At 47.1% G+C, this 26,270-nt stretch overlaps 3 protein-coding genes across 3 annotated transcripts; 1 reads left to right on the top strand and 2 right to left on the bottom strand.

Annotated features, from left to right (window-relative positions):
- Positions 1–686: 686 nt before the first annotated feature.
- On the bottom strand, positions 687–9,374 carry CUTA (cutA divalent cation tolerance homolog). The gene is made up of 6 exons (XM_074161323.1): positions 9,294–9,374; positions 6,660–6,808; positions 2,980–3,039; positions 1,702–1,747; positions 1,324–1,373; positions 687–789 (listed from the first exon to the last, which is right to left on the bottom strand). The coding sequence occupies exons 1-6, from the start codon at positions 9,372–9,374 to the stop codon at positions 687–689; spliced, it is 489 nt and encodes a 162-aa protein (XP_074017424.1).
- A 1,795-nt stretch (positions 9,375–11,169) lies between these two features.
- Positions 11,170–18,895, top strand: PSMD5 (proteasome 26S subunit, non-ATPase 5). The gene is made up of 10 exons (XM_074161240.1): positions 11,170–11,357; positions 11,536–11,680; positions 12,323–12,436; positions 12,896–13,024; positions 13,460–13,569; positions 14,024–14,166; positions 14,633–14,824; positions 15,671–15,780; positions 16,429–16,569; positions 17,057–18,895. Exons 1-10 carry the CDS (start codon positions 11,185–11,187, stop codon positions 17,312–17,314), a joined length of 1,515 nt encoding a protein of 504 aa, XP_074017341.1. The 5' UTR covers positions 11,170–11,184; the 3' UTR covers positions 17,315–18,895.
- A 1,619-nt stretch (positions 18,896–20,514) lies between these two features.
- Positions 20,515–24,917, bottom strand: B3GALT9 (beta-1,3-galactosyltransferase 9). Its single transcript, XM_074161395.1, has 3 exons — positions 24,876–24,917; positions 22,061–22,201; positions 20,515–21,615 (listed from the first exon to the last, which is right to left on the bottom strand). Exons 1-3 carry the CDS (start codon positions 24,915–24,917, stop codon positions 20,515–20,517), a joined length of 1,284 nt encoding a protein of 427 aa, XP_074017496.1.
- Positions 24,918–26,270: the final 1,353 nt, after the last annotated feature.

Here is a 26,270-nt window from a genome sequence, read left to right as displayed (position 1 = left end):
CACTTGTTTCCCTCAATTGGCAGTAGATGTTGCCCAGCTCAGCCCAGCTCTTCCCAGCTCTGCAGACCGGTCATGGTCAGTGCATGCGCTGCTTATGGCTCCTGATCAACGCTTGTAGTGCCTGTTCGAGTTTGCCATTTCCTTGGATTTTGTAAGACTCGAATCAGCAGCATGACAGCAGGAGAGGGCGTGAGCTGACACATCGTGGGGTGCCCGGCCACATCCTGCTGCCTCCGGGCTGGGGAGGCGGGAGCAGAGTGGGCCAGGATGCTACAACAGTCACTGCGGGCGAGCAGCGGGGCCAGACAGGGTTTCAGGTGCTGGCTGTGGGGACAGATGGCACTGGAGGGGTTGCCGGGGGCTGTCAGGCCATGGCTACCAGCTGGCACTTGCTGCTGGGGGCCTGAGACAGCCCTCAAATGCTGCGGTGTCCTGACATGAGCATCTCTGTGTATCCTCATCTGCAACAGCCCTTGATGCACGTAGCCCTTTCCCACTTCAGCCTCCACCACCTCTGGGCTGCTCGGTGCTCCCTGGAGCACAGGGTCAGGCCGAGGAGGGGGTGCTTTGGGTGCAAATGGAATTCCCAATCCCAGGCTTTTGTGTTACAGCAAACCTGTGAAGACATAAGTTGCCTCCGTGCATGTGCGTAACTCTCCCCGAAAGCAAGGTGCTCTCTGCACTTCTCAGTCCCGTGGGACGCTTTCCTCTATCCATTTGAGGTAGAGCGGGTTTCCTTGGTCAATACGCAGGCTGATGATTTCAGGGATTTCAAAGGGATGGATGGATCTAAAGTGGAAACAGATGCAGAGGAACAGTGTCACCAACAGCCCTGCGGCAGAACAGCCCCACGCCTGCTGGGAGGCGCGGGAAGCAGAGGTCTCCGCTCCCAGCCGCGCGTCCCAGCCCTGCCCCACGCTCTCCTCTCACTTCAAAGCACCCGCATCTTCTTTTTGCCATGTGAGAATTTTGCTTTGAGTTTGGGGTTTACCGCAGCCAGCAGCTGACGGCCAGGGGCCCTGCCCCAAATGCAGGAAATCCTGCTGGGAGGCAGCCAGGGAATGACCTGTGTTAGGAGAAGGAGAAACCCTCTTTGTACCCAGTATGGAGGGGCTGGTTGAAGCCAAACTGTTGATATTCCCACCAACCTTTTTTTTTTTTTTCCCTGATGCCATCTCTGTTTTTTGTGGCTCACAAGGTACATCAGGAGCACTTAAACCCTCCCTGGATGGGAAGTGGATCAAGGACTCCCAAAGCCTGAGCAGGAGATGGCAGTGTACCCTGGATAGGAAACCCAGAGCTCCTGCAGAGCCAGAGCCTCACCTGACATAGTTGGACAATTCGCCTATTTTGGATGTTCTTGTTTTCACTATCTGTGGAGAGTACAAAAAAAAAACAAACCAAAACCCAATGGAGAAGTAAACGGGATGGAGCAATCCTGCATGCACAGTTCCCCTGCTCCCATGAAGCATGGCCAGCACCCAGTGGTGCAATAGGAGCCCTTCCTGGGATCTTCCCCAGGGGATCAGGAGATGTCCCCTGTGGTGGCAGGATGAGGCGCTGAGCCAGGCTGCCACTGCCATGCCTGCAGGTGGGTGCTCGGGGTCCCTGGGTACTGTCCCAATCTCAGGCAGGTTGGTGCCACCCTCCCCAAACCACCTTGGGATGGGGATTTTCGAGACATGGGGAATTGTCACTTACCAGCAGTATTTCAGTGGATTCTTCCAGTTCCCCTTTCCAGAAATACCTAGATTTAAAAAGAAAAGAAGCATCAGCAAATACAGCTCTGGGTGCAGCCCTGACGTTCCCCCTGCTTGGTGCTTTCTTCACACGGCTGTTTCTTTACAAAGTGGTGCTCAAGAAGCATCACCGTCCCCAAAAGTCTGCTGTGGACGTAATTGAGCACCCTGGATTTACAGCCCAGAGTCCCCCTGGCTGTGCCAGCCTCGAGAAGTTGCCCAGGGGGGAACGGCAGGGTAAAGGAGCTGGGAATGGGGTGGCTCTGGGGGGCTGTGTGGTGGTGGCCCTGCTCCAAGCAGTGGCCAGGGGACAGTGTCTGCAGGGAACCACAGCATGGCTGCAGCTGGGAGGCTGAGCGCAGCAGCATCATGATTTTCTCCTCCTCTTTTTCCCTGCAGGAGAGGAGATGTACTTCTCATGAGTCAGATATGACCTTTCAAAACATTTATGTTGACAGACGGCCATCGTGATTTCATCTGCGTGCTGGGTTCCTGCGCCAGGAGGCATTTGGGAGCAGCGCCATGTCTCCTGAGAGGGGCATGGAGGGGAAACCAGCTGGAGCAGGCAGGGCTGTGCACGAGCAACTCTGCTCCAGCCGTCGTGGCTCACAGGGGACCAAGCGTAATGGGAAGACAGGTATCACTGGGTCTGATCTCTCTCAGCAGCCTCAGCTGGGCTATGGGAGAGCCTTGGGGAGTGCACTGGGAGGAGCCCCTCCTATGGGGAGGCTGAGATGTGGGGCCAGGCCAGGGTGCTCTTGCGAGCAAATGGCTGGTTTGGGGTTTTATTTTTTAACCTCTCTAAAAAGTGCAAAACCTTTGCATGGATGGCTGAGGATACCTGCAGATCGTGGCTGGTCGTATTTCAAGGTCAAAGATGCTGCTTAATATTGTAAAGGCCTTTTCTGGTCCCTATCTTAGCTTCTTTTTAGATTCTCTAATAACAGGCATCATGCCCTCAGGCCCATAAATCACCTTGCTCTTTGCTCCATCTCCCTGTAGCTAAGTAACCAATAAATAAATGGTCCCCACCGGCAGTCGGAGCATCTGCACTCCTTAATGAGCTTAACGCACTTTGCACTGGTGAGGATCATCTCTATCATCTGCAACAACAAACAGCCCCAGCAGCCTTCTGGAAACTGCCTCCTCTCCATGGGGCTGTGGGGTGTCCGTCTCCTCCTCCCCCCCTCTGGAAGTCCGGGTTTGCCTCCTCTGTTGGGGAATATTCAGCCCAACTTACAAGGCCGAGCTCTTCGGCAGGATGTTCACGTAGGCAGCCAGCTTCTTGTCCATGATGGCCCTGGGTGAGACAGGAGACAGGAGGGGGAGTTAGTGCCTGTCCCCAGCTCACTGTGGCTCAGCACTTGACCCTGACCATGGGGACATTCCCTGGTGCTGCCCCTGACCGCCAGCACCAGCTTTGACATTGGAGATGGAGGAGTTGGAGTTAATTATTATCCTGGGAAAGGAGAGGCAAAGGTGACCTCCAGCTAGAGCTGCTTCAGCTCTGGTCCTCCTGGGACAGCTCTAGGACTGTCCTCACTGTCCCCACCAACAAGGAGGAAGGTTTGGTGTTGCTCCTGTTCTGGAGCAGCACATGGGACCTGTGCCTCACGCAGCGCAAGGACTCTGCCCAGTATCAGCCCTGTTGCTCATCTTGCCGAGGGGACACCAGGGCAGGATCTGAGCCACGAGGCCATGAGAAGCAGGGCTGGGACGGACACCAAGGGATTTGTCTCCCAGTCCAGTATTTATGTATTTATGCTGTCAAAAAATGTGCCCCTTCCTCACACAGCAGACTAAATGTGGATCTTGTTAAATTAACAACATCAAGGTTTTTCTACCCAAAACGTCCTAGAAATCTGAAGCCCAAATAAATTCCTTCCCTCTGGCTGCCTCCTTTAGTTGTGGGCTGATTTGTTATTGCAGAGCGGCTTGGGTCTGCCAGCAGAAGTGATATTTAAGTGATTAAAGAGTATTGAAACAATCTCAGGGTGGATTTTTAGAAGAACTAGGTCAAATGTTGTGTTTTCTGACCACAGCAATGTCTGGGCCCTTCTCATGGAGATGGCAGCCCCGTCCCTCTTGCAGGCAGCTGCACTGGTGATTTTTACCTTTGGTTTTCTTTAACACTGGCATCACCGGGCACTATTTTGTACCGAGTGCTTTGACAATGCAAACATTTAACTTCTCGCTGACCTTGAATTGCAGAGAAGGCAAGAGTTATTAGAAGCTGGAAAGGGTGATTCAGCAACTCACAAACTTAAACCTTAGTGAGCTACAGAATTAAAACCGTTCTGATTAACTACCACTCCACTCTGAAATGCTCTCCAGGACACTTTTGGCTCAGAGCAAGTTAAAAATTTATTGTCCTTGCATCCAGGGTACGGTACAGACGGGAGGCGATTACAAAACAAATTGGCCAGCGTGTCCCTGAAGATGAGCAGAAGGAGCACAGGAGGTGCCTCCCCCACAGCAGCGACCTGAAGACACCTCAGCCAAGGTGCAAATATGCAGCTGCATCGTGCCTTGCGATCTGGCCTCTGACCTGTAAGGAAAGCTGGGCTCTTGTCTGAATGTGCATAAGGTCCTTTGCACATCTTCATTATCAGTCTTGCTTTCTCTGTCCACTTGCGGAGGTTTATACCTTGCAGCTATAAGCACAAGGCAAAGGTGTCCTCGTGCAGGGCAGGGAGGAATCGGGAGCAGCCCGGGCGCTCGGAGGAAAGCAGCGTTTCCTGATGATCCTATGACATCTCACCACTCCAGCAGAGCACTGGAGAACCAGCACATGGACCCAGCTAACTCCTGGGATGGGATTTAATATTTAAGCACATCAAGGTGGTGGAGATGGACTTCTCTCTGCCCATGACTTGGAGGGAGCGTGGCCTGAGGGGACAGCCACCCGAGGAGGCTCTGGGTTGTTTGCTCTCACCATGTGTAGCCAGTTTTAGGCATTTAATGCTCATAGAGCATCTTGAGTTAATCTGTAGACCCACAAAGTGCAGCAGCGTGAGCGGAGATATCCCTGCTGTGTTTGTCATGTCAAACACATGGTACAAATCATTTTGTTTTTTGCTGCCTGCAACTTCCAAGTCACTTTAGTGCAGGAACCTTTTGATTTGGGTGAGTACCTTCTAATTGCTTCTGCTCTGTCCTGTTAAACCGCGATCCTAACTGAGATCCTGAACTTTGTTCTAGCAAGCTGAGCGGAAAGAAGCGGCCACCATGGGAATGGGAAACATTATAAGAAGCTGAATGTGATCTATGGAAAAACGTCTGCATAATACATGATATCTTTGGGTTGGGTACTTAATGTGTGTTTCTTTGTCCTTGCCTCACAATAGGATCTGAATTGAAACTGATGAAATATTAATAAGCAGAAAAGCGAAGAAAATGATGTGCACAAATCCAAGGCAGAGCTGGAGGCTGACAAGCTGCTCGGGTGTTAGGTGAGTTATGTGAGGTGCAATGGCCACGCTGTCCAGCCCAAAGGGGTAAACTTCTCACAGCAGGCACAGGAGAGAGACTAGATCTCTTGTACGGACTCAGGGTTTCTTCTGAGGATTTTAAGTTAATAGTAATCCAGATCAACTGGGTTAGAACTAATGCAATGAACAAGCCAGATGCTGAATTCTACATGCAGCTAATCTGCTTTCACAAACCCTGAACTCCCTTAAAACCAGCAGAAAATTTCATTGCAGTCTGATCCATCGAAGCAAGTGCTCCACTGAGCAACGTAAAGGAAGAATAAACATGAGAGCACCAGGAAAACGGTGGGTGGGAAAATAAGTGTAGAGGCCCTGTGTCATCCTCTACAACCATGGCTTATTCATCCAAATTTGGAAACAAAGGAATAATTACTCCACCAGTAAAAACGCAATCAAAGTACGTATATCTCAGCAATGGGGAGTGATTAATTTCCTCGCCCTTCTCTGCAAGATAAGGAAGAAAGAAAACTTTCTTAAAGCTGTTATGATGAAGCATTTTCAGGAACTGAGGCTCTTTTGACCAGCCATGTACAGTTACTCCTTTTTTCAGGAGACGTCAAGTGGTACAGATATTATTCTATTTGAATTTCTTAATACAATTGCAGCATTTAAGGTGACACAAAATCCCTTTCAGTAGCCTGTCAGTTCCTGAATGACTGTTGGGGAACACTTAACAGAAGACGGAGGGGTTTTGGCAAGCAGCAGGGAAAAGAGTGCGAAAGGTGTTGCAGGAAACTTAATGGTCCATCATAAACATTTCCCCAGTCAGCACAGTTTCAGTACTTTGAACAAACCATCTATTGAGTCAGGGGCTGACGGATATGTAAAAAAACCTCTGCATGCAAAATATCACACAAAGTATGTCATACATTAAAAGAGAGAAAAAAATACAAGGTAAAGCCCTCATTCCCTGAAGTTTGTCTGGTGAGCAGAGTGCAGGCTCCCGGGTGGTACCTCACAAGCGCCTGTTCTGGGTTTGCCATGGACACTTTTGTCTCATTTATTTTCATGGCAGCGTACTATGCTTTGTCCCTCTCCATAAACACCTCTCCTGGAATTTATCTGTGCTGTTCTAGAGAAGAAGAAAGACTGTGGCAGATCAGAGAACATGGAGCTGGGGTTTAATCCATCTGAGGACTCAGACATTTAGGGCCATGGCTTGAAAATGAAAGGCAGGGGAATAAATTGAGAATTAGCTTGATGTTACTGTGTCATTTACTTCAGAGGCAATTGCCAGCCTTTTAGAAAGCACAGCTCTTGGTAAGTGGATATGTGGTACAGAGAGAGTGAGAGAAAAGGAGCACCGTTGGGGCAGAAGCGCAGAGTACAGAGAAGTACAGCTCCTCTCGAGGGATAAGGAAAGGCTTTCTTCCACAAGAAGCTGCTTTTGAGCAATTCAAGCAGACAAGCAGGGGAGGCGTCTCTGTACCTTGCAATATCCTTGGCAATCTGCTCGTTGAGACAGTTGATAAAGGCAATGGAGTGGGTCCCGGAGATGTAGCTGCCAGTGACGGCAGAGTGCAGCTGAAGAGCGAGACTCCTCAGCACCGGATACATCAGCAAAGACAGAGTCACCACCTAAAATGTGAAATGGAGAAGTGATGATGTTAGGTGAAACACTGCATTTTGTAAAACTAAGCATTTACACTACCTGCGGCTCAAGGGAAGTCTCCAGCCTTCTTTCTTTCTTTCAACATTACAGTAACTCTAGTTGTAATTTTGGTGAAAACAAGCTCGTAGGGAGATCGAGTCCCCTCCAGTGTGGCCGATCTAGTGCTGCGCCAAGTGCTCGGGGCAGGAAAGGATCAGCTTTAGAGGCTGTATCGGCTCAGAGGTGCCCTGACCTCTGCTGCGGGAGGTCACAGCCCGGAATGATGGGGGTTACAGACCCCACCACACAGCCTCAGCAGCCAGGGCTGGTTTTCCAAAGAAGAACAAGGAGGTAAGTCACTGGCTGCCTCTGTTAAAATACATTTCTGCTGTAAAAAGGGGCGAGAAGGGAACTGCCAGGCATGGCTCCTACACCAAGCACATCTTCTTTCCTGCTGAGGACACATCCTGCTGCCATCCTCTCGTGTGGCCAGGGCAAGGCATGTCCACCCCTCTGGGAAATGACGGGGAAGGACCCTCCGCCTCCCCGGGATGTGGGAAGCAGGAGAGCAGTAGGTTGGGTAGGGGAAGGGATCTGGCTGTGGGAAACAGATTTGGGCAGGAGCCTGATGCAGGAGCGGAGCCCCAGGAAGCCTGGGCTAATACAGTCTGTGCCGGGACCTGGAGAGCTTTCGTCCTGCCCTGCCAGCCCCGGGGCAATTCTTCTCTTCTGCTGACAGATGTTTTGCAGCCCCCCCCCCGGCTACGATACAGACTCGCACAGCAGGCAAGGGGGGATAAGACTCAAGTGAACGGTTGAAGTTCACTTCATCTTAATTATCTGATACTAATAGGCCAGTGAAGCTGGATCCTTTTGGGCACAGAAATCCTAACAGGCACAGCCTAGGTCTGCAGGGCTGTCTGTCCTGCCGGGCTGCAGAAAACACTAACGGTCTCTGCGTGGACTGGCAAAGCAGCGGCAACAAGTTGGTTTTGCTGTACATTTGATGCTATTCCTGGCAAGACCCTTAGCTGCTCTTTGTACTCATGTGCCACAAACACAGCCATATAAAAATACATAATTATCGCAGTGGGGACACTGCTGGAATAGCGAGGTTAATTTGGCGTGCTGAGTAACAGGGCTGGTGCCCGTACCCAGGGCCGCAGCGCTCGCTCTCTCTGCACAGCTGCTCGTCCCTTTGTCTTTTGTCTTCTTTTAAAAATAAACAGCATCTGGCCCTTATTCAACTACAGTGATAAAAAAAATGCTTATAAGACTAAGAATATATTCCTTTTCTTCCTTATTTCCATCATCCTTTATGTTCTGAAAACCTCCCATTACAAGACCAATGTCAGAGTTGCTTTTTTTTTTTAAAAAAGATTGAATTAAAAATTCTTGTCACCACAAAGACAGCAGCTCCTTTCTGTTTGGAAAACGACTGCTGTGCTATATTGGTTGTCTCCTCTTTTCCAATCCATTTGAGGAAATATTCTTTGTTATCACAAGGTTTCTCAAAATAATTTTTAGAGCTTCTTTTGTGCTCTTTCTTCCAATAAGCCATTTAACAAATATTACGCAACAAATCCCAGAAGCTACTCAGATAGTTACAAGCCAAACAGAGATATGCTGGTGTATCTATTTTTCCAGATTAGAATGTAATCATGCTCCCTGCTCAGGAAAAAAAAAATCCAACCTGTTCAGCACAGCAATCATTAATCTTCTTTGAAGATGTATGCGCATGTGATGAGGAAATCCCCATGAACATTTGTGATTGAATATTAGTACAAGAATGACCACTCCCTTTTTTTTTTTGAGTTCTCCCCCCCCCCCTTTTTTTTTTTAAAAAGAAAGATAAAAGCCCCCCCCCCTTTTTTTTTCAGAATAATTGGACAGAATAATAAGGACTGAAACCGCAGGATTCCTACCCAATAAACAGAATAAACTCATGACTGCCAAAATGTTAAAGTGAACAAAATTTAAAAATTTGCTGTGAGATTTTAAGTATTTCACTGAAAAGCACTGATCAGCAAAATGCTAGCTGAGTTTAGAGAGAGACTAAGATTTTTGCAACACTTGTTTTGTCTTTGGTGAACTAAAAACAGCTTTAGGGTTTAAAATTACCACGTTAGGACTTTTTGCCTAGTTTTGATGAAATTCTAAAAAAAAAAAAAAAAAAAAAAAAAAAATCAAAACAACCACCCCGAACACAACTCATGGCAATTTTGAGTCGGCTTGAGTTTCCTCAGCACAAGTGGAAAAAAAACTCCTAAGAAATTTGCTTTGCTCTGCAGAGGCAAAGAATACATTCCTCCTGCACGATCTTTTTCTTCCTTTTTTTTTTTATTTTGCAGAGATTCCCTTATGAAGGTATAGACAGATGTTGCCTGGGTTGGCATCCATCGCCCTCCCCAGCGGGTCACCTGCGTCCCCCTGTCCCACCAGCCCTGGTCGCGACGGCGGGCTCCCACTTACCAGCAGCAAGGTGCCCCGGCTGGGCCGGGGGCAGCCCTGGCCAGCGGGGAGCAGCGGGCAACGCTGGCTCAGCCACTCCATCTCCTCATCCCCTCCGTCCCTCCACCTGCTCTGCCCAAGCTGGGAAGGCTGCCGGGGAAGGCTGCCCGCAATGAGCTCTAACTCCTCCTCCTCTTCCTCCCCGGCTGCCTGTGGGCTGGTGTCCGGCTGCCTGCCCCAGCCTGGGGCTGAGCACTAGCCCGTGGGCCACCACGGCATCCCCACAGCACTCCTGCTGCTGGCAAAAGAAAAGTGAAAATTTTATCAAGAAGTTTTGGTCGGGACATCACAGGAAAATGCCTGACCTTGAATAGGACGGGAACAAAACAATGTTCTTTTGCTGTTGCCGACTTAGACACACAATAACAAAATACACAACTTCTGGACCAAAGCCAAGCCAAAAATATATCCCAAACTAACCTGGGGTAATTATAAATCGATCTATTGTGTGTGCTAAAACACACACCCCTTTGTGACTAATGAGCATGCTAATCAGGTAACCTCCTGACGTGTTTTAAACATGAGTCTACATGCATATGTATAGTTAGGAGCAGTGAATGAATCATTATTAACCAATATTCTGTATTTTCTCATTATAAATATTGGGAGCTTAGATGCATATGTATAGTTAGGAGCAGTGAACGAATCACTGTTAACCAATCAGCTGTATTTTCTTGTTACAAATATCGGACAGCTGGAAACATGTGGTGTGCTGCCTGTTGTTAGATGCCCGGCACCTGATTCTGCAGAATTGAAATAAAAACAAATACCTCGACTCAGTGTGTTGGTTGGCCCTTGCACAGCAGGTGAAGAACCCTGATTTAGGGACATCATTGCCTCCCCCCAGGCCCTTCCCCACCGCCCCCAGGGGTGGGCAGATGCCGGGACATGGCAGATGCCGGGACACGGTCATGAGCAAGGACAAATTCTCCCAGTAGCGTCTGTGTGCTGACCAACACCCCCTGCATCACCGGCTGCTGGAGAAATCTCTCCCTCCAGCTTATGAACTCGGAGGACAAGCGCTCCGGGACACCTGCTCATGCCATATGGCACTTTTGCTTTCATTTACCCATCCATAAAAAAAGTTCTTTTCTCAGACTTAATATTGTTGGGGCTCTGTACGCTCTGGATCGAAACTCTCATAAAGCTGGTAAGTCCTGTTGTGGTGTTTGGGCCTAAAAATGCTCCTGTAAGGAATCCACTGCAAAGGCACACAGCTCCATTCTGTCCCACACTGTTTCTTACATTACTGTTAGTTCTCATAGGCTATTAGGAAAATATAGAATCATGGAATTGTTAAGGTTAAAAAAGACCTTTGAAGCTATTAAGTCCACCCATTAACCTAGCACTGCCACCTCCACCACTGAACCACGTCCCCAAGCACATTTGGCCCTGATGGGGTCTGTTCTCCAGACCCTGCAGAGCGCCGCTTCCCAGGCTCCCTCAGGGCGCACATCAGGAGGGCAGCCGGCTCTCCCGGCTAAGGCGGTTTCCATTCCCACCTCCACACGAACCCAATTTTCCCCCCATTTACCCCCAAATGCCTTGCGCCCCTCACACCCCTCAACCTCCCCCCTCTGTCCCTCCGACCTCCCCTCAGCCGGGCCCTCCCCGCCCCTCGCTCCGCCCTAGCACCGCCCCTCGCCCCGTCTGTCCAATCAGAGCTCCAGGAGGGAGCCCTCAGGCCGCCCTCCTGGAGCTCTGATTGGGCAGACGGGGCGAGGGGCGTTGCTAGGGAGGGGCGCCACCGCCATTTTGTTTACGGCATGCCGGACGCGAAAGGGGCCCTTGGCGACGGCGCGGTGGTTGCTAGGGGCTGTGCGCTCTCGCGATACTTTCCGGCGGCGCCAAGATGGCGGAGGCGGTGGTGGAGTTGCTGGAGCGGGCGGCCAGGCGGGAGGCGCCGCTGGAGGAGCTACGGGCCTTGCGGGTCGCCGTGCAGGCCGTACCGCCCGCAGCCCTCCGTGCCCACCTCAGCGACGACCACCTGGGAGCGCTCTTCGCCCTCCTCAGCGTCAATGACCGGTGAGCGGCGGCCCGGCCGCCTCCCCTCTCCCTTTCCCCCGGAGCATAGTGGCTTCTGCTGCTATCCCGTCTCCTTCCCTGCCCTCCTTCAGGGCGGGGGCTGGCGGAGCTGAGGATCTGGGAGCACCCGATGGTGTCTCCCTCCTGAAGGGCTTGGCTTTGTCTCTGTCCCGCCCAGGGAGCAGGTGTCTGCCTGTGTTTCCATCCTGGAGAGGCTCCTGCAGGCCCTGGACCCGGTCTATGTGATCCAGAACCTCAGAGAAGAGCTTCAGAAAGGGCTTTTCCACCCAGATGACTCAGTGAAAATCCTCACCATATCTCAGGTACAAGGTTTTGCTCCAGGAGAAGGGAACAGAGCTCTGTTTTGAGCCAGGCTGGGTTAGTTTCATGCCCTAATTTGTGCCAAAAGCACTACATCGAGTGCTATCTTCAGGAATTGTGCTCTTACGTGGTCGTGCAATTTTGGATAAATACCGTGTAGTGTGTTGGTATGTAATGCTTTATGATGTGTCTGTTAATGTATAAAACTATGTCTTGACAGAAGTAACTTGTAAATTAATCTTCTGTCACGTGTTCTGGATAAAGCTTTCTAAGCCAGCACTGACAGCAGGTGCCATAAGGATCAAGTGCAGCAATATTTTGATATTCAGGATACTTTGAACAATATTATGGAAACACTGAAGAGGAATAGGATGTAGTAACTTGACACTTGTTGCATTAATTTAAAAGTATAGACTTGTCAAACACTGTAGTTTTGAATGGACTTCTAGAGACATCAGGTCCAGCCCCCAGCTAAAAGCAGGGCTGTCTTGTGGCAGGCTGCTCAGGATATTGTCCCCTTGAATTTTGAGTATCTGCAAAAATGGTGATTCTGTCTGGGTAGCTCTTCCAGTACCTGAATTTTCTTACAGTAGAAAAAGTTTGTTTTAATGTTATTTTCTATAATTATTTAATCATATCTTTAGGTTGGGAGGATTGTTGAAAATTCAGAGGCTGTTACAGAAATTCTCAACAGTCCTGAACTATTACGGCAGATAATAAATTGCATTGGTGGAGAGAAGATAGCAGTGGCTAAAGAGGTAAGCATTGCTTTCTTTTTTTCTTCTTCTACAAGGTGATGTAGACACTGCACAAAACACCTTTTCTTCTGTGTCTGCGATGACAGCCTCTGCTGTTCTTTGGTCTTCTTTTTTCCTCGAAAAGAGAGCTTCTGTTGCTTGAAAGCTGTTATAAGCACTCTAAGCCCAAAGTTAGTTAGATGTGATAAAAAATGTACTTAGAACTGTTCTCTTCCAGAAGCTGTTGATGCCAAAGTGAACTCATAGATTTGAATTTAATGCTAGAGACTTGGATCACAGTAACCATAACTAGCTCTTGTCAATGATATGCTAATTCTCATTGAAAAGTGACTTGCAATTACAATTTTAGATGTGTAACATGATTTCATATGTTAGTAAAGAACAGTGAAACTAAGTCAGATTATCTTGGATTTTCTTCTTTGTGTTTTTCTTATAATACATTGCTGTTTTTGTTTCCAGGCCATCAAATCTCTCTCAAGAATAGCACAGACGCAAGATGGCTTAGAGGCTTTATTTGTGAGCAATTTGTTGAGCGATTTGAAAAATGTCATGGCAACAAATGATATTGTTCGATACAGAGTATATGAGGTAGGAATGCGATCTGTGTGAGCGTTTGAATGACATGGTACTGCCATTTCTCTTGGACTGGAGTTCTGAATTAAAATCTGGATTTTATGGCTTGTTTTTATACTATTAGTAGTATTCATCACTAGTTTGCAAACTTTCCTTCCTGTCTGTGTTTTGCCAAGACAAGAAAGGAATGAGAAGAGTACAGCAGTGATGATCCTCTGAAGAAAAGGTGGCTGTGAATAGAAATCAAATGCACGTGCTGTGAACTTGGAACTCCTTATGAACTTGTTTCAAGCAAACATTTAGGTTAATTATGAAAACTTCATGAAATTCTATATTTAATCTACATAGGGTTAGTCAGCGTTAGAAGATGTATTTGGCCATGACTGTGAATTGTTAACATTACTATGTTTTTATAAACCATCCTTTTTTCTTTTCTGTGCTTTTATTTAGTTAATTGTTGAGATTTCTTCAGTGTCAGCAGATTCGCTAAATTACTGTGCAAACAGTGGGTTAATATCAGAGCTAATTGGAGAGCTGACTGGAGATGATGTGCTGGTCAGGTATGTTGGTAGTGAGTTTGCCAAATGAGATTTTTCCCCCATTGTTAAAACTCTGATGTTTGGTCTTAAAATAACAGTCTTTAAACACATTTGTGTGTGTTTCGCATCAAACCCTTTTCAGGAAAGCACTTTATCTGCCTCTTCTTAAACAGCCTGGGGTTTAAAATACTGTATACTGAAATGTGAGAACCAGGATGAAGTTTCCCCAGTATGCTGTGAGAATTGTAACACTGGGCTGAAATGTAAACGCTTTAGAATTCTTTCCAAATCTACACATAAAGTAAGATAGCGGTGTGAGCTTGGAGGGGTGTTGGACAGTTGGGGTAGTTTGGTGTTTGTTTTTTTGTTTGATTAGTTTTTGTCCTAAGGGTAAAAAACCTGTTTTTTCTTAATCGCTGAGTACCTAAAAAAAACAAAACCAAAAAAACCTAAAATAGCTGCTTGTCTGTTACAGAGCTACGTGCATAGAGATGGTGACGTCCCTGGCCCATACTCCACATGGGCGTCAGTATCTTGCTCAACAAGGAGTTATCGATAAAATTTCGAACATCATTGTTGGTGCAGAGTCTGATCCTTTCTCAGGCTTCTATTTACCAGGTTACATCACGCATTTCTTGTTTCTAGTGTTTGCTTCTATTAATGGGTGAAATTGAGAGAACTATAAAGCCTCTGTTTTGAAAGATCATGTGAATTTTTGAATATTAGATCATGGATGTACACAAAAAATGCTGAAGGACAGTCTAATACATGAATGATATTATTCATTAGCAGTGGTAGTACAGATAAAATCTGGAGAGACTGTACTGTAGGTTTGAAGTTTGTGTTATTGTAGTCTTCTGGCGGTTTTTTTTATGAATTCAAGAAGACAGCTGTTACTTCATCAATTAAGTGATTCCAAAATACTGACTGGTTCCTTAGTTCTGATGCCTTTCACAAACAGTATTCAGATTTAAAAGCACTCGTTTAGCAGTGAAACAATCTTATGTTAATGTATGTTTAATTTTGACATTGCTAAAGTTACTGTTCCTCCACTCTGAATGCTTTTTTTGTCTTGTTTTCTCAGGATTTGTTAAATTTTTTGGAAATCTGGCTATTGTAGACAGTCCACAGCAGATCTGTGAACGATACCCTGTCTTTATGGAAAAAGTCTTTGAAATGGCAGAAAGTCACGATCCAACCATGATCGGGGTGGCTGTGGACACGCTGGGAATCCTGGGATCAAATGTGGAAGGCAAGCAGGTTTTACAGAAAACCAGTTAGTATCTTTTTTTCTTTCCTTTAATAAAACTTTCTCAGTATGTCATAATATACGTTATGGAGTAAATTGGTTTGTGTAATAGAGAAAGGAATTGAGAAATATATTGATTTATCTACTAATCAAGGATGTCTGAATAGCTGTTCTATAGCAGATAAGGTGGTTTTTAACTGTCTTGCTAGGTGTGGTGGTGTGAAATGCCTGCCAGGTAGAATTCTGGTATTGCAAATGTGATTCTGTTTATTCTTTTCTAGTGAGCTGCGTCATGTGAATCGTCAGTAGTTGTGTTACTGTAGATTCCTCTGTTTCTGCTGATACTATGACTTTCTTACCAGCATTAGAAAAACATGAACTATCATGTAACGATGCTTTCTGTAACGATCGCATTGTTTCTTGTAATATAAAACTGTTCAGAGGATTCAAAGCAGGTGCCAGGCTTCTTGCTGCTACTCCGAACTTTGGGGTTTTTAAGTGAAAAATCTGTATTAGCAGATAACTAGTGGAGCGTTGTAGAACGGGATTGAAGATTTCTAATCACAAGTGTATGAGAGTTCACATTTCCCAAGATAACTCAGTTATCTGTGACACATAACTTCCTTTTTGGAAATGTTTGGATAGTCTGGAGAGTTAATGTAAAAGCTTTGGTTTTGTCTATTTTAGATCCATATGAAGCAAAGAGAATCTTACACTGATTTTCTTATAGTAGATAAAGAAGTTGCCTTTCTCGGCTTCAACTGGTCAAAAGTGTTGTACATTAATGTAGTATAATGTGAGTGGTGGGTAACTCTGTACTCCTGTAGAGGTCTGTCTGAATTAATTAAAAGCAATTTGTTTTTATTTTCAAAGGAACTAGATTTCAAAATCTGTTAAACAGAATAGGGCACCAGGCCAAGAATGCCCCCACGGAGTTACGACTTCGATGCTTGGATGCAATTTCATCTCTTCTTTACTTGCCTGTAAGTTTTTGTGATTTGGTTTGTTGTCTGTCTTTTTTTTTAACCTACAAGAATTAAATTACTGTGTGAAGACCTCTTGCAGCATCTAGCTTAGGTAGAAGTGGTAGCTTTCTAGTATTCTGAGTCCTTAACTTTACTGTTTTGAAATTCCCTGGTTTATGTGTTCGTTTAAAGTTTGAGTGAGTTTGTAAGAAGCCAGGTGTTCTGAAATCTGTTTATAAACCATGAAACCCAGACCTCATTGACAAGGGAATGAGAGGAAACAGCTTGATATTCTTGTGCTTTAAAGAGCTAGTGGGAAACTGCTGTAGTCCCTGTCTGTGTTCTTTAGATCTGGTTTTAATAGTGTAGCTCTAAATGAGCAAGTGAGCCGTTTCCATTTGTCTTGCAAGACTGCGCTCCAGCACAGCATTTATCTCATGTGTCAAAATCAATTTATTTAAATCTGTCCTCCAAGCTAAATGAAATACAGTCGGCCATTTCTTCATTCACGAACATAAGTTGAAAATTTAAACTATTTCAGTTTAATCTCCTGGTGGTTTGTTTTAAATAACTTCCTTTGCTATTGGACATACACTCAAAACTTGAAAGCTTTTCATGATCCTAATCAAACTCTTTTATTTCTGCGCATTTCTCTGACATGTCTAGCCAGAGCAGCAGACAGAGGACCTTTTAAGAATGACTGAATCATGGTTCACATCCTTGTCCAGCCAGCCTTTGGAGCTCTTCAGGAGCATCAGCACCCAGCCGTTCCCTGATCTCCACTGTGGGGCTCTGCGGGTGTTCACTGTAAGTGTTTTTGTTTTGAAAGATCAGGTAGTGAATTGCCATTTAGTCTCAGATTTTTAAGTGTATGCCACAGATTTCTTGTTGAAGCCCTGAAGTGGTCGGAAATAAGGTCTTTTTCATTGTGCCCCACTCGCATTCACTATTTAAATAACAAAGCAGGCACGTCATGTCTGTAATCCTTGTTTTCTTATAAATTGGAGAGGAAAAAAAAAAAAGCATCAGCTCTGCTTAGGGTGCTATTTTGATATCAGAAGCACTGCTGTGATAATTCACTTAAACTTTAAAGATAAGCGCTGAACTGCACTTGTTTTCCAGTGTTAAACCCTACCCCTTGATTTGAGTGGGGGTTGTGTAACTACTGAGTAGAACGAATATCCCGTTTCATTTTTTCTATTCCTTGGCTGTTTGCAAAACTCTGTAACTGTTTTTTTTTTTGTTTTTAAAATGAAGTGTTTCCCTCTCTCTCCTCTTTTGTCTTCATGTTTAGGCTATTGCAAATCAACCATGGGCCCAGAAGTTGATGCTCAACACTCCGGGGTTTGTGGAGTATGTTGTGGACAGATCTGTGGAGCCTGACAAAGCTTCGAAGGATGCCAAATACGAACTGGTTAAGGCCCTTGTAAACTCTAAAACAATCGCGGAAATTTTTGGAAACCAGTATTACTTGAGGCTTAGGGCTTACTTGCGTGAAGGGCCTTATTATGTGAAGGCAGTTTCTACTACAGCCGTGGAAGGAGCAGAGTGATGTCATTGGTGTCTTGGTTCCCCTTCTTGCAAACCATGTTACTGAAATAGGTGTTAAGATTTAAGGTGTAACGACTCTCCCCGCTGGAGTCTCTTGAGATTGTCTCTTTAAAGGAAGGTGAAGCACTTTGGCTCTGTTTGAAACAAGGGTGACAAGAGCAAATCAAAACCTATAGGGCACAGCGTAATCTCCCCTAGAATGTCATGGCAGAAGTTCTGTGTGTGGTGAGACAAGTCACCGAAGTAAGCACTCTGTCAGCTGCTGCCTGTCTTGTATTTTGCAGAGATTAATCAGTGTTTAGTTAAACTGTTCTTGGGTTTGGAGTTCCTGTGGTATTTTCCTCCGTAGATCACAGTTCAATTAAAAAACAAAACACAACAAAAAAAACCCAAAAAACCCAAACACCAGAACACCTCGAGGTTTGTAACCTCACATGCTGCCATAGTTTCTCTTTTTAAATTTTTTTTCTTTTTTGTATTTGCCAAACTTGGCTCTTGCATGGAATGTGCTCTTTTAGCCTGTCATATTCTGCCAGAAACCCTGTTGGTAAGAATAAGGTAGTAACGTTCTGCCCACACGAGGGAGTAAGAACTGGGTTCTCTTCTATTTTCAACTTGCTGGATGTAGATCTTGCTTGAATAAATAGTCCTAAATATTGTTTACATTTTATGCTAAAGATGGAAATAAGCTTTTAGCCCTTTTAAAAACAAAGGAATGCAGGCTCTCATGTATAAAACCAAATTGGGAGCTCTGTCTCCCTTGTTGACTGCGACTTTGTATGACAGCTCAGTTTGCTTTCTCAAAAGGAGCATGAGCTACAGCACTACGAGTCTACTCTACTTCAGAACCAAATCTTAAATTGTTTACACTATTTTTAAGAGATTTTTTTAAATTTTAAGTGTTATTTAAAAAATGTGTGATTTTTAGTTGCCTGAGTTAGAATAAAAGAGGCAAGAACATAAAGCTTTCATGTTTAAAAGCATGAGCTATAGTAGGAGTATGGAATGTGGTACCTTCCAAAGTTGTAATCTTCTTTTGAAGATGCTCAGCATCCCAGCGGGCGAGGTGCCAGACCAGCTGGGCACTTGAGTGACATGGGATGTGTCTGTCCGTAAACACAGACCACAATGTACTTTATTAGAAAGGTTTATACTATTTTTGCTGAGGGTGTAAGAAACAAATCTGAGGAATAGCTGGGGGGGTGGGGGGGAAGCATAATAAAACATGGAATTACTACTTTTGGGCTTATTTTAGTAGTGTGTCAAGTCAGGAATACCTCTGTGGAAGGTACTGGCCCTGTGTCCCCAAGGGAGCGGGGTGATCTGGTGGTGCAGTAACTCTTCTCGCGTTGGGCTGCGGCAGAGGTGATGGTGTCGCTTGCCAAAAATTGCTGGTTGGGAGTCAAAGTGGGCTCAGAGGAGCCGGGTAGCTGGGAAGATCCCTTGGTGTTTAATAACCTGTCTGAGTGCAGGTGATCTGCCTCGCTGCTTATGAGCTAATGTGTACAAAAGTTGTCGTCCAACATTATACTGCTGCTGACGCTTTCATCCTAGATGTGCATAATAAACATCTGCAAGTGAGAAGGGTGGTGCATGGTGTCTCATTTGTGAACAGAGAGAGCACGGAAGCTTTGGGAATCCTGCATCCAGAGGAAACATGAAAAGTGCTAAAAAGGAAGTGGAAGAGTATAGAAGCCCTTAGTTTGCACTCGTACAGGACAGTTCAGCTTTGTTGTTTTAGGTGGTTTTGTGTGCTGGTAGCTCTGAGCCATATACTGAAATCTCAGTGAAAGAAATCAATATAGAAACCTTTTCTGCAATTCATGAATCTCTTCCATGTGTGTTTTCAGCTGTTGCTTTTAAAGGCCACTCTTTGTGCTGAGTTTTTAGCATCTGCTTTGCATGGTACATTTGCCAAATACAATATTTCAGAATACACAGAGATGCCAAACAAGGGGATTTTTTTTATATATGCACATATGCTTTATTTTGTTGAGCTTTGAGCTCGATGTTCTGATTAATTGATCAGACGCTTACCCCTTACTACTCACATGTAGTTCCCTACCCCTCCCCTGTGTTGCTGTACGGTTTACATGCTGCTGCTGGTGTATCTTATATGGAATGGAGACATTTAAGCGCGTTGTCCCTGTCCTTTTGCCTGTGAAGTAGGAGATAATTGAGGATGGAACGGGAATGGAATGATGAAGAATGAGAGTTGAGGTGAAGTGCTAAACTTGATGAACTTTGTTTAAAAAAAACCAAACAAAAACCCAAACAAACTCCCAAACCTCCTCATTTGACCCTGCTTCACAAGCAGCGTAACGGCACTGTGGATCCTTCAGAGCACACTCTGGTTCCTCCTGTCACAGCCGGGGAGTAGCTGGACCCTCGAAGGTGTCCGTGTGTCTCTTCCCGTGTGTGCCCATCACAACTTGAACCAATCTCTCCAGTTCCTGCTGCTGGAAGAGCTGATGTGGTCAAGTGAATCCAGAGGACGCAGGCGGGACTGGGGTTGTGTTCTGTGGCTGGTTCCTAGTTTGGGGAATTCTTACATCGTGAGTAAGGCTGGTGTTACCAGGTTGCTGGTGAATCTGCTCTGACTCCTGTTCTCCAGCACGTTGTGGTGTTGAGCTGCTCCTGTCAGTGTTTCTCTGATACTGTGAGTGACAGAAATACAAGGTTCTTTAACAGAGAAGTTGGGTTTCTTGCCTAGGATCTCCCTGGGCCGTTTACCAAAGCAGTGCCCGTGATGGCTCAGTGTCTGTTCCCACTCCGACCTGTGCTGTGCCTTCACTGGTACCAAAAAAGCCACTCAGAAGTGGCTCCCTTTTGTGGACAGAAAGATTCCCCTGCGTTACAAAATCCTTTGGGAGTAGGTGATGCCTCACTTGGATAAAAAAATATATAGGAGTTTTGGCGTGAGGTAGAGGACTTCAAAAGTGTGGAAAACACTGGATGCAGACACAGTTTATTGGAATACTCCTTTTTTTTTTTTCTTTTTTTTTTTTTTTTTAACCTGGATGCATGCGCTTGGAGGTACTTCTGTAGCCAGGGGACATCCAGTTCTGCTGCTGACAGTGACAGTGACACACCATAGCGCTGAGGATTCATTTGCTGTTGAAGAGATTGTTATTACTAAATGTTAACAGGATAAAACAGCCGGTACCAGAAAATTCAGGCTTTCTCCACAAAAGTTAAATCTTAATCGGCAAAATGAAAAACCTCGTTTTTAATTCTATCGAAGTTAAACTGTTTGAACTTATCGATATAGCTCAAAACCCTGCAGGACACCAGACCGTAGTAAGTTTCCAGTAACGAGCAGTCTTTGTCAGCGCTTGTTTCCTTCCAGTCTTTAAATAACTCGTCCTCTTTCATGTTGGAAGAGGTGAAAATGAATTTATAGCAGCATCGATTGTAGCTGATGTGCTTTTCCCCGGAAAACCGAGAGCTGTGGATGGGAGTGATGCCAGCTCTCTTAGCGCAGATTCCAACGAAGGTATCGGGGGGCACCGAAAGTGGCACCTCCTCTGATGCCACGTAGACCTTGCGGGCGACATCCTGGGACATGACGAAAGCGCTCCCTTCGCAGTAATCGGGGTAAAACTCTTCGGCGTATCGATGGGTGGGAACAAAGCCAGGGCTTGCGGGGTCTCTGTCGGGCACTGCTTGATGGACGACCCTCCCCATGTACACGTCCTCCAGCTGTGTTAAGCCGAGCAAGTATCCGGCCAGGCTGGGAACACCGACAAACACGTCTTCGTCTGCTTTGAGAATATACCTTGCCTGGGGACAGAAAGTCACTGCCCACTCCACGCTCATCACCATCTTCTGGGTCTGCGTCTCGGGAGAGTCGATGAAACTGCCTTCGATAATGTCTCTGTGCTTTTGAGACTCTTCATCGATCTCCAGCTGGGTGGTTACCGACGCCGGCTTTCCTAAAGCAAACCGGGTAAGGACGGCGTAACCCCTGGCGTCTGTCGCGTTGCCCCATGTCTGCCTGATCACGTTGCGCCTTGTCCTGTTTTCTGGGCTACTGCAGACAAGAATGAGTAAAAATATCTCTTTATCGGAGCACGTTGCTGCGCTGCTGACAGCGTAAGAGAGATTGGCCTTCAGAGGATCCATATCCAGCTTCCTGGCCCTCTCCCTGATTTCGAGAGCCTTTGCGTCGGTGTAGGAAAGCGGTAATGACCGCAGGAAGTATTCCTCCAGTAAATCCGCTCCAAAAAGCAGCATGTGGAAAAGCAAGACATTAAAGAGGATGAAGCACCACTGGTGAGTCCGGAGCCTGCAGGGGGTCAGCTGGAGAAGAGAAGATGCGGACAGTGAATTCTCTTGCTACTGGAACAGAAAGGTTTTCCTTAATCTTATAATATATTCATGGAAACAATCATGACTTTCAGACTGTGGTCTTTGTATTATTAGTGTAAGGCTCTTTTCCTCCTAGACACTTAAGCAGCCCTGCTCCTTGTGGCACAGTGAGATCCCAAGCTGAGGAGAACATCACCACGATGTAGTTTAGAAGGCTCCTTTCCGCACACCCATGTGTGGAAATACTGAGGAATAACTCACTATTAATATTTTCTGACTGTTTTCAAGCTGTTACTGAAGACCTGAGATGCTAATGAGGACCTGTAGTGTTAGTATGTGTCCTCGAAGGAGAGCCTTTGGTGCTTGGCCTGACAACACCGTATGAAAGCAGGCAGGATAAGAAGCCAAAGGGAAAGCCTCGAGCCGGAGCACTTACCTGCATGGCGGTGGGAGTTCTCCCCCCAGCAGGGTCTGTGGTAACGTCGGAGGCAGTTGCTCCCCGGCAGAGGCTGTATCTGGGTCTGCAGGATCCAGTTACTGCCCGGTACCCAGAGGCGGTGGCTTCCACCTCACCTGCCTGCGGGGAGGAAAGATGATCCCGGGGGGATGATCGTGTTGCAGCCACATAAAACACAAAGCAAACCAAACTCTAGCCTTTCCCTTTATTGTTTCTGACACTCGGGGTTGGGTCTCTGAGAAACAAAGAAGTAAAGCAACTGCTGGAGTTCACTGGTAAAAGGGGTCCTTGGGTACCACTGTGAAGCTGTGCTGGGGCTGGCGGTGTGTTTTTTCCAGCTGTGCCATTTTGGTATTGTTTCCCCCATCCAGGGCAGTTCACCCCTGCACTGAGCACTCTGCATCTCCCGAGATGGAGGTTTGGTGCCTGAATTTGTGGATTTGCCTTGTGTGGGGTCCCTGTGGATGTGGAGGATGTCCGGAGAAGGTGGGCGGTGCTGGTCCAGGCTGTCTCACAGAATCACAGAGTGATATGGAGTTGGAAGGGACCTCTGGAGATCATCTAATCCAACCCCCTGCCCAAGCAGGTCCACCCAGAGCAGGTCCCACAGGAACGTGTCCAGGCAGGGTTTGAATGTCTCCAGAGAAGGAGACTCCACCACCTCTCTGGGCAGCCTGTTCCAGGGCTCTGCCACCCTCACAGGAAAGAAGTTCCTCCTCATGTTTAGATGGAACTTCTCATGTTCCAGTTTGTGCCCGTTCCCTCTTGTCCTGTCCCTGGGCACCACTGAAAAAAGACTGGTCTCCAGTGCACAGGGAGCAGGGAGAGGGGTATGGAGAGGTTTTCCCTGTGCTGGGGCTGGAGCTGCGGGAGCCGTGACCCCGCTCCGGGCCAGGCACCTCACTTGGCTTGCTCGATGGCTTCTGCAGCCAGGGAAGCCCAGGGCATCGTTTGGTACCAGGCGTGTTTTCAGTTGGCCCCTGAGAGCAAGGCACAAAGAAGGGGCTGTGCAGGGAGAGCTGACAGTGCTCAGCCAGAGCGCCTGTGGCCAGGAAGCTGGGGACATTTTTGTCTGTCCCCAACGTCTTGCCCTTCCAGCATCCGTTTACTGAAGTGGGGATGTGAACCCTAACGAGCTGTGATGATGTTCTTTTGCTTTCCGGCAGCACATCACTCTGGTTTTAAATGACTGTAAGGATTTATGGGTTTGTAGTGGTTGCGTGTCCTGGTGAAGAGCTGTGATGATCTACCCCTGGACACCCCTTTGGCAGTGGCCTCAGCTGTGCCGGATGCTCCGCGTGTTAATGTTGGCAGAGCCGTGGGCTGCGCTGGAGCTGAGGGGGCCGGGGAGCCGCGGGGGACTGGAAGTGCTGGAGGGGGGAGTGCCAAAGACACCACAAACAGGATGGAGGTGTCAGCAGGGGAGAGAGTTGGGTTTGGCAGCGGGTACGTTAGCTGAGGGGCCTGTGGAGCACCGAAGGGGGTAGAAGGGCTTTGCGGGTCCTCACCAGCCCCCTGGGGAGGGCAGGTGGAGGGGGCGGTGATGGCAGTGATGCTGTTTGATGGGCAAATTGTGGTGGGAGGTATCAGCCTTCATCAGCACGAGCATGGGAACTCAAGCCTCTGTGTCAGAGCAGAGAGATAGTAATATTTTTTTTAATTTTGAAAAGATTTCTTATAGGTAAGGGTCCATTTCTGTTACTGCATCCTTGAGTGAAAGGGTGCAAGGAGAAGGCAGTGTTGCTGTGGTTTGCCATAGCTTTGTGCCTTCCCAGGGTGAGATGCTCTGACCATTGCAACCCTCACTGGAGCATCCTCTGGGGAACCTGTATGATCCAAACATCCCAGGGAAATGAAGAATAGCTTTGATTTCTGGCTTGGGGTGACCAAGGGCAAATCCCCCAGCTCTGGCTGAGCCCCTCAGCTCTCCCAGTGCCTGCCCCTGGCTCTGCAGCACTGGGGGGAGATCTTTGCCACGTGTGTTGGGAAATCTGCATTGATGTAGGGAGTAGCTGGAATTACAGAAGAAACCAGGTCCCCAAAATGTGGTCACAGCTTGGAAGTGCATCGTGCCCCTCTGAAAGACAGTCCAAACACACACAGCACGTGTCCCAGTGCAGACCTCGGCTTTAGGATCTCTAAAAAAGGGGAAAAACTCCTTTCACAGAGCTTGTGTGTCAGCTGGGCTACAGCTTCATCTGGACCGACCTCACAACCGTTGTAGTCCTTGCAGAAGTCGTGCTTTGAAGCCTGGCAAGCTGTCAGCATGGGAAATGTCAGTTAAATGTGGTCTCTGAAATAAAAAGCTAATACAGAAATATTTTTCATGTATAATAATATAGCACTATAGCCCTAGATATCCAATCTGGGAAAAAAATTCCTCCTTTGAAGATGCTCTGTCTCCAGCTAAACCATTTAATAAGCAAATAAATACTAGCATTTGGAACCACTTCCATTAAAAATATTGTCTTTCCCAATTGTGCGTTTTTAGAATAATAATAAAACCCACATGTGTATCATCCCTGTTGCAATTACGCACAGCGTGGTGCTTGCAGCACTTCTGAAGTCATTTCTTCAGCACTGCTTTGTGGTGGCAGCAGGAACTTCAAACAGTCGCCGATTATCACATATATAAGTTTAACACTATACAACCGCAGCCGGGGCGCGGGCAGCTCTCTGAAGCAGGGTTTTGTTTGTCTGAAGAGCCTGGCTGAGTCCCGTGGGGGAAAGCCGAGGAGGAACAGACATGAAATGACTGCTGAAGGGTAAATATCTGATCTGGAGTGCCACAAACCCTCTCGGTTTCGGGCAGTTTGCCTGGGGGTGATCCCTCCATCGCCTTTGAAGCCCAGGCTCCAGGCAAGCGTAGCATGCAGCTGCTTACGTATGACCTTATCTTGCTTTTCAGATGGGTAAAGTCAAACACATTCAGCACAAACCTCACTCCCAGAGAGATCCAAGACTTTCTAGGAGAAGGATGAATTCAGGATCCCCGGGGTGACTGAAGTCAGGCCAGTCTGGAGAAAGGAGTGCTGTTCCTACAGCTTCACTTAAACCCCAAAACATCTTGTGGGTGTAAATTAGGGAACCAACCAGGAAAGCAGGTTTTCCTGAGCTACAGGGCTATAATTTGCTTTACCTAAGATGTTTTCACGTTTTCCTTAAATTTTACGTTCAAGCAAACCTCATAACTGGAGCAGGGATGTGCCTATAATGCTGTAGACAACTTCATCTACTATATGAACAGTGAGTGTTTAGACTGAAGGACACTTGGGCTTGATTTTTCAGAGAGGACAGGGCCCTGAACTCCTGTGATATCCAAAGATAAAAGCAGAGATGCATGGAGGGCAGTGGGAGATGCTGTTGGGCAGGACAAGCCCGGAGCCGATGCTGTGGGGTGGGCAGCCGTGGTGCAATGTGCTGCAGGGGAGAAGCCGTACCCAACAGCTCCTTAAAATGTCTTCTAAAGCCTCCTGGCTTCCCTCCCGATGCTGAGAACATTTGGAAGGGGGGAGCAGAGCCCGGCTTGTTTCAGTTCTGCTCGACTCCGCTTCGTGAAAATGTGAAGGCTTTGGATGACGCACCGTTCTCAGGCGATGGTGCGGGCGGATGGGGTTTATCAGAGAAAACCAACGAAAATTGGTTTCTCCAATATAGAAGTCCAAGCTCTGCCTGCCCCAGGTGTCCGTGCGGTCACTCTGTGCCATGCACTGTCTGTCTCTGCAGGGTGGACACTCCTCTCCATCCTCATCACAGTCCCCCCTCTCCCAGGCTTTTCCCAAAAGCCGGGTTGATTCCTGCAGGCAGGATTTCAGACCTTCACTCGACTCCTGCTCCAGAAACACGCCAGATCCTGTTTGTGTAGCCCACCCGTCGGCAGGCGATTTTCCTCGCACAACGGCTTCTTTCCTGAGGAATTCCCTGTGCCATCACGCAGCCGCTTGTCTTATTTTAAGGGTCAGAGATGACCCCTGTCACAAGGCACCCTCTGCTGACCACAGGGTTCTGCCAGGTCCCCAGCGGGGATGCTCCTGGGAGCACAAAGCACCTTCCCCGTGTTTTGGACCCTGCCCAAAGGGTCCTTTCTATTTATAACCTGCCTTTTGCCGTGTTTCACCAGCGCACACAGACCCGACACCGCGAGGGGCTGGGAAGGGACTCGTCTGGTTTTTAATAACAGCATCGGTTG

The sequence above is a fragment of the Numenius arquata genome, chromosome 19 (assembly GCF_964106895.1).
Source record: "Numenius arquata chromosome 19, bNumArq3.hap1.1, whole genome shotgun sequence".
Lineage (NCBI taxonomy): Eukaryota > Metazoa > Chordata > Aves > Charadriiformes > Scolopacidae > Numenius > Numenius arquata.
This window is presented reverse-complemented; position numbering and strand designations above follow the sequence as displayed.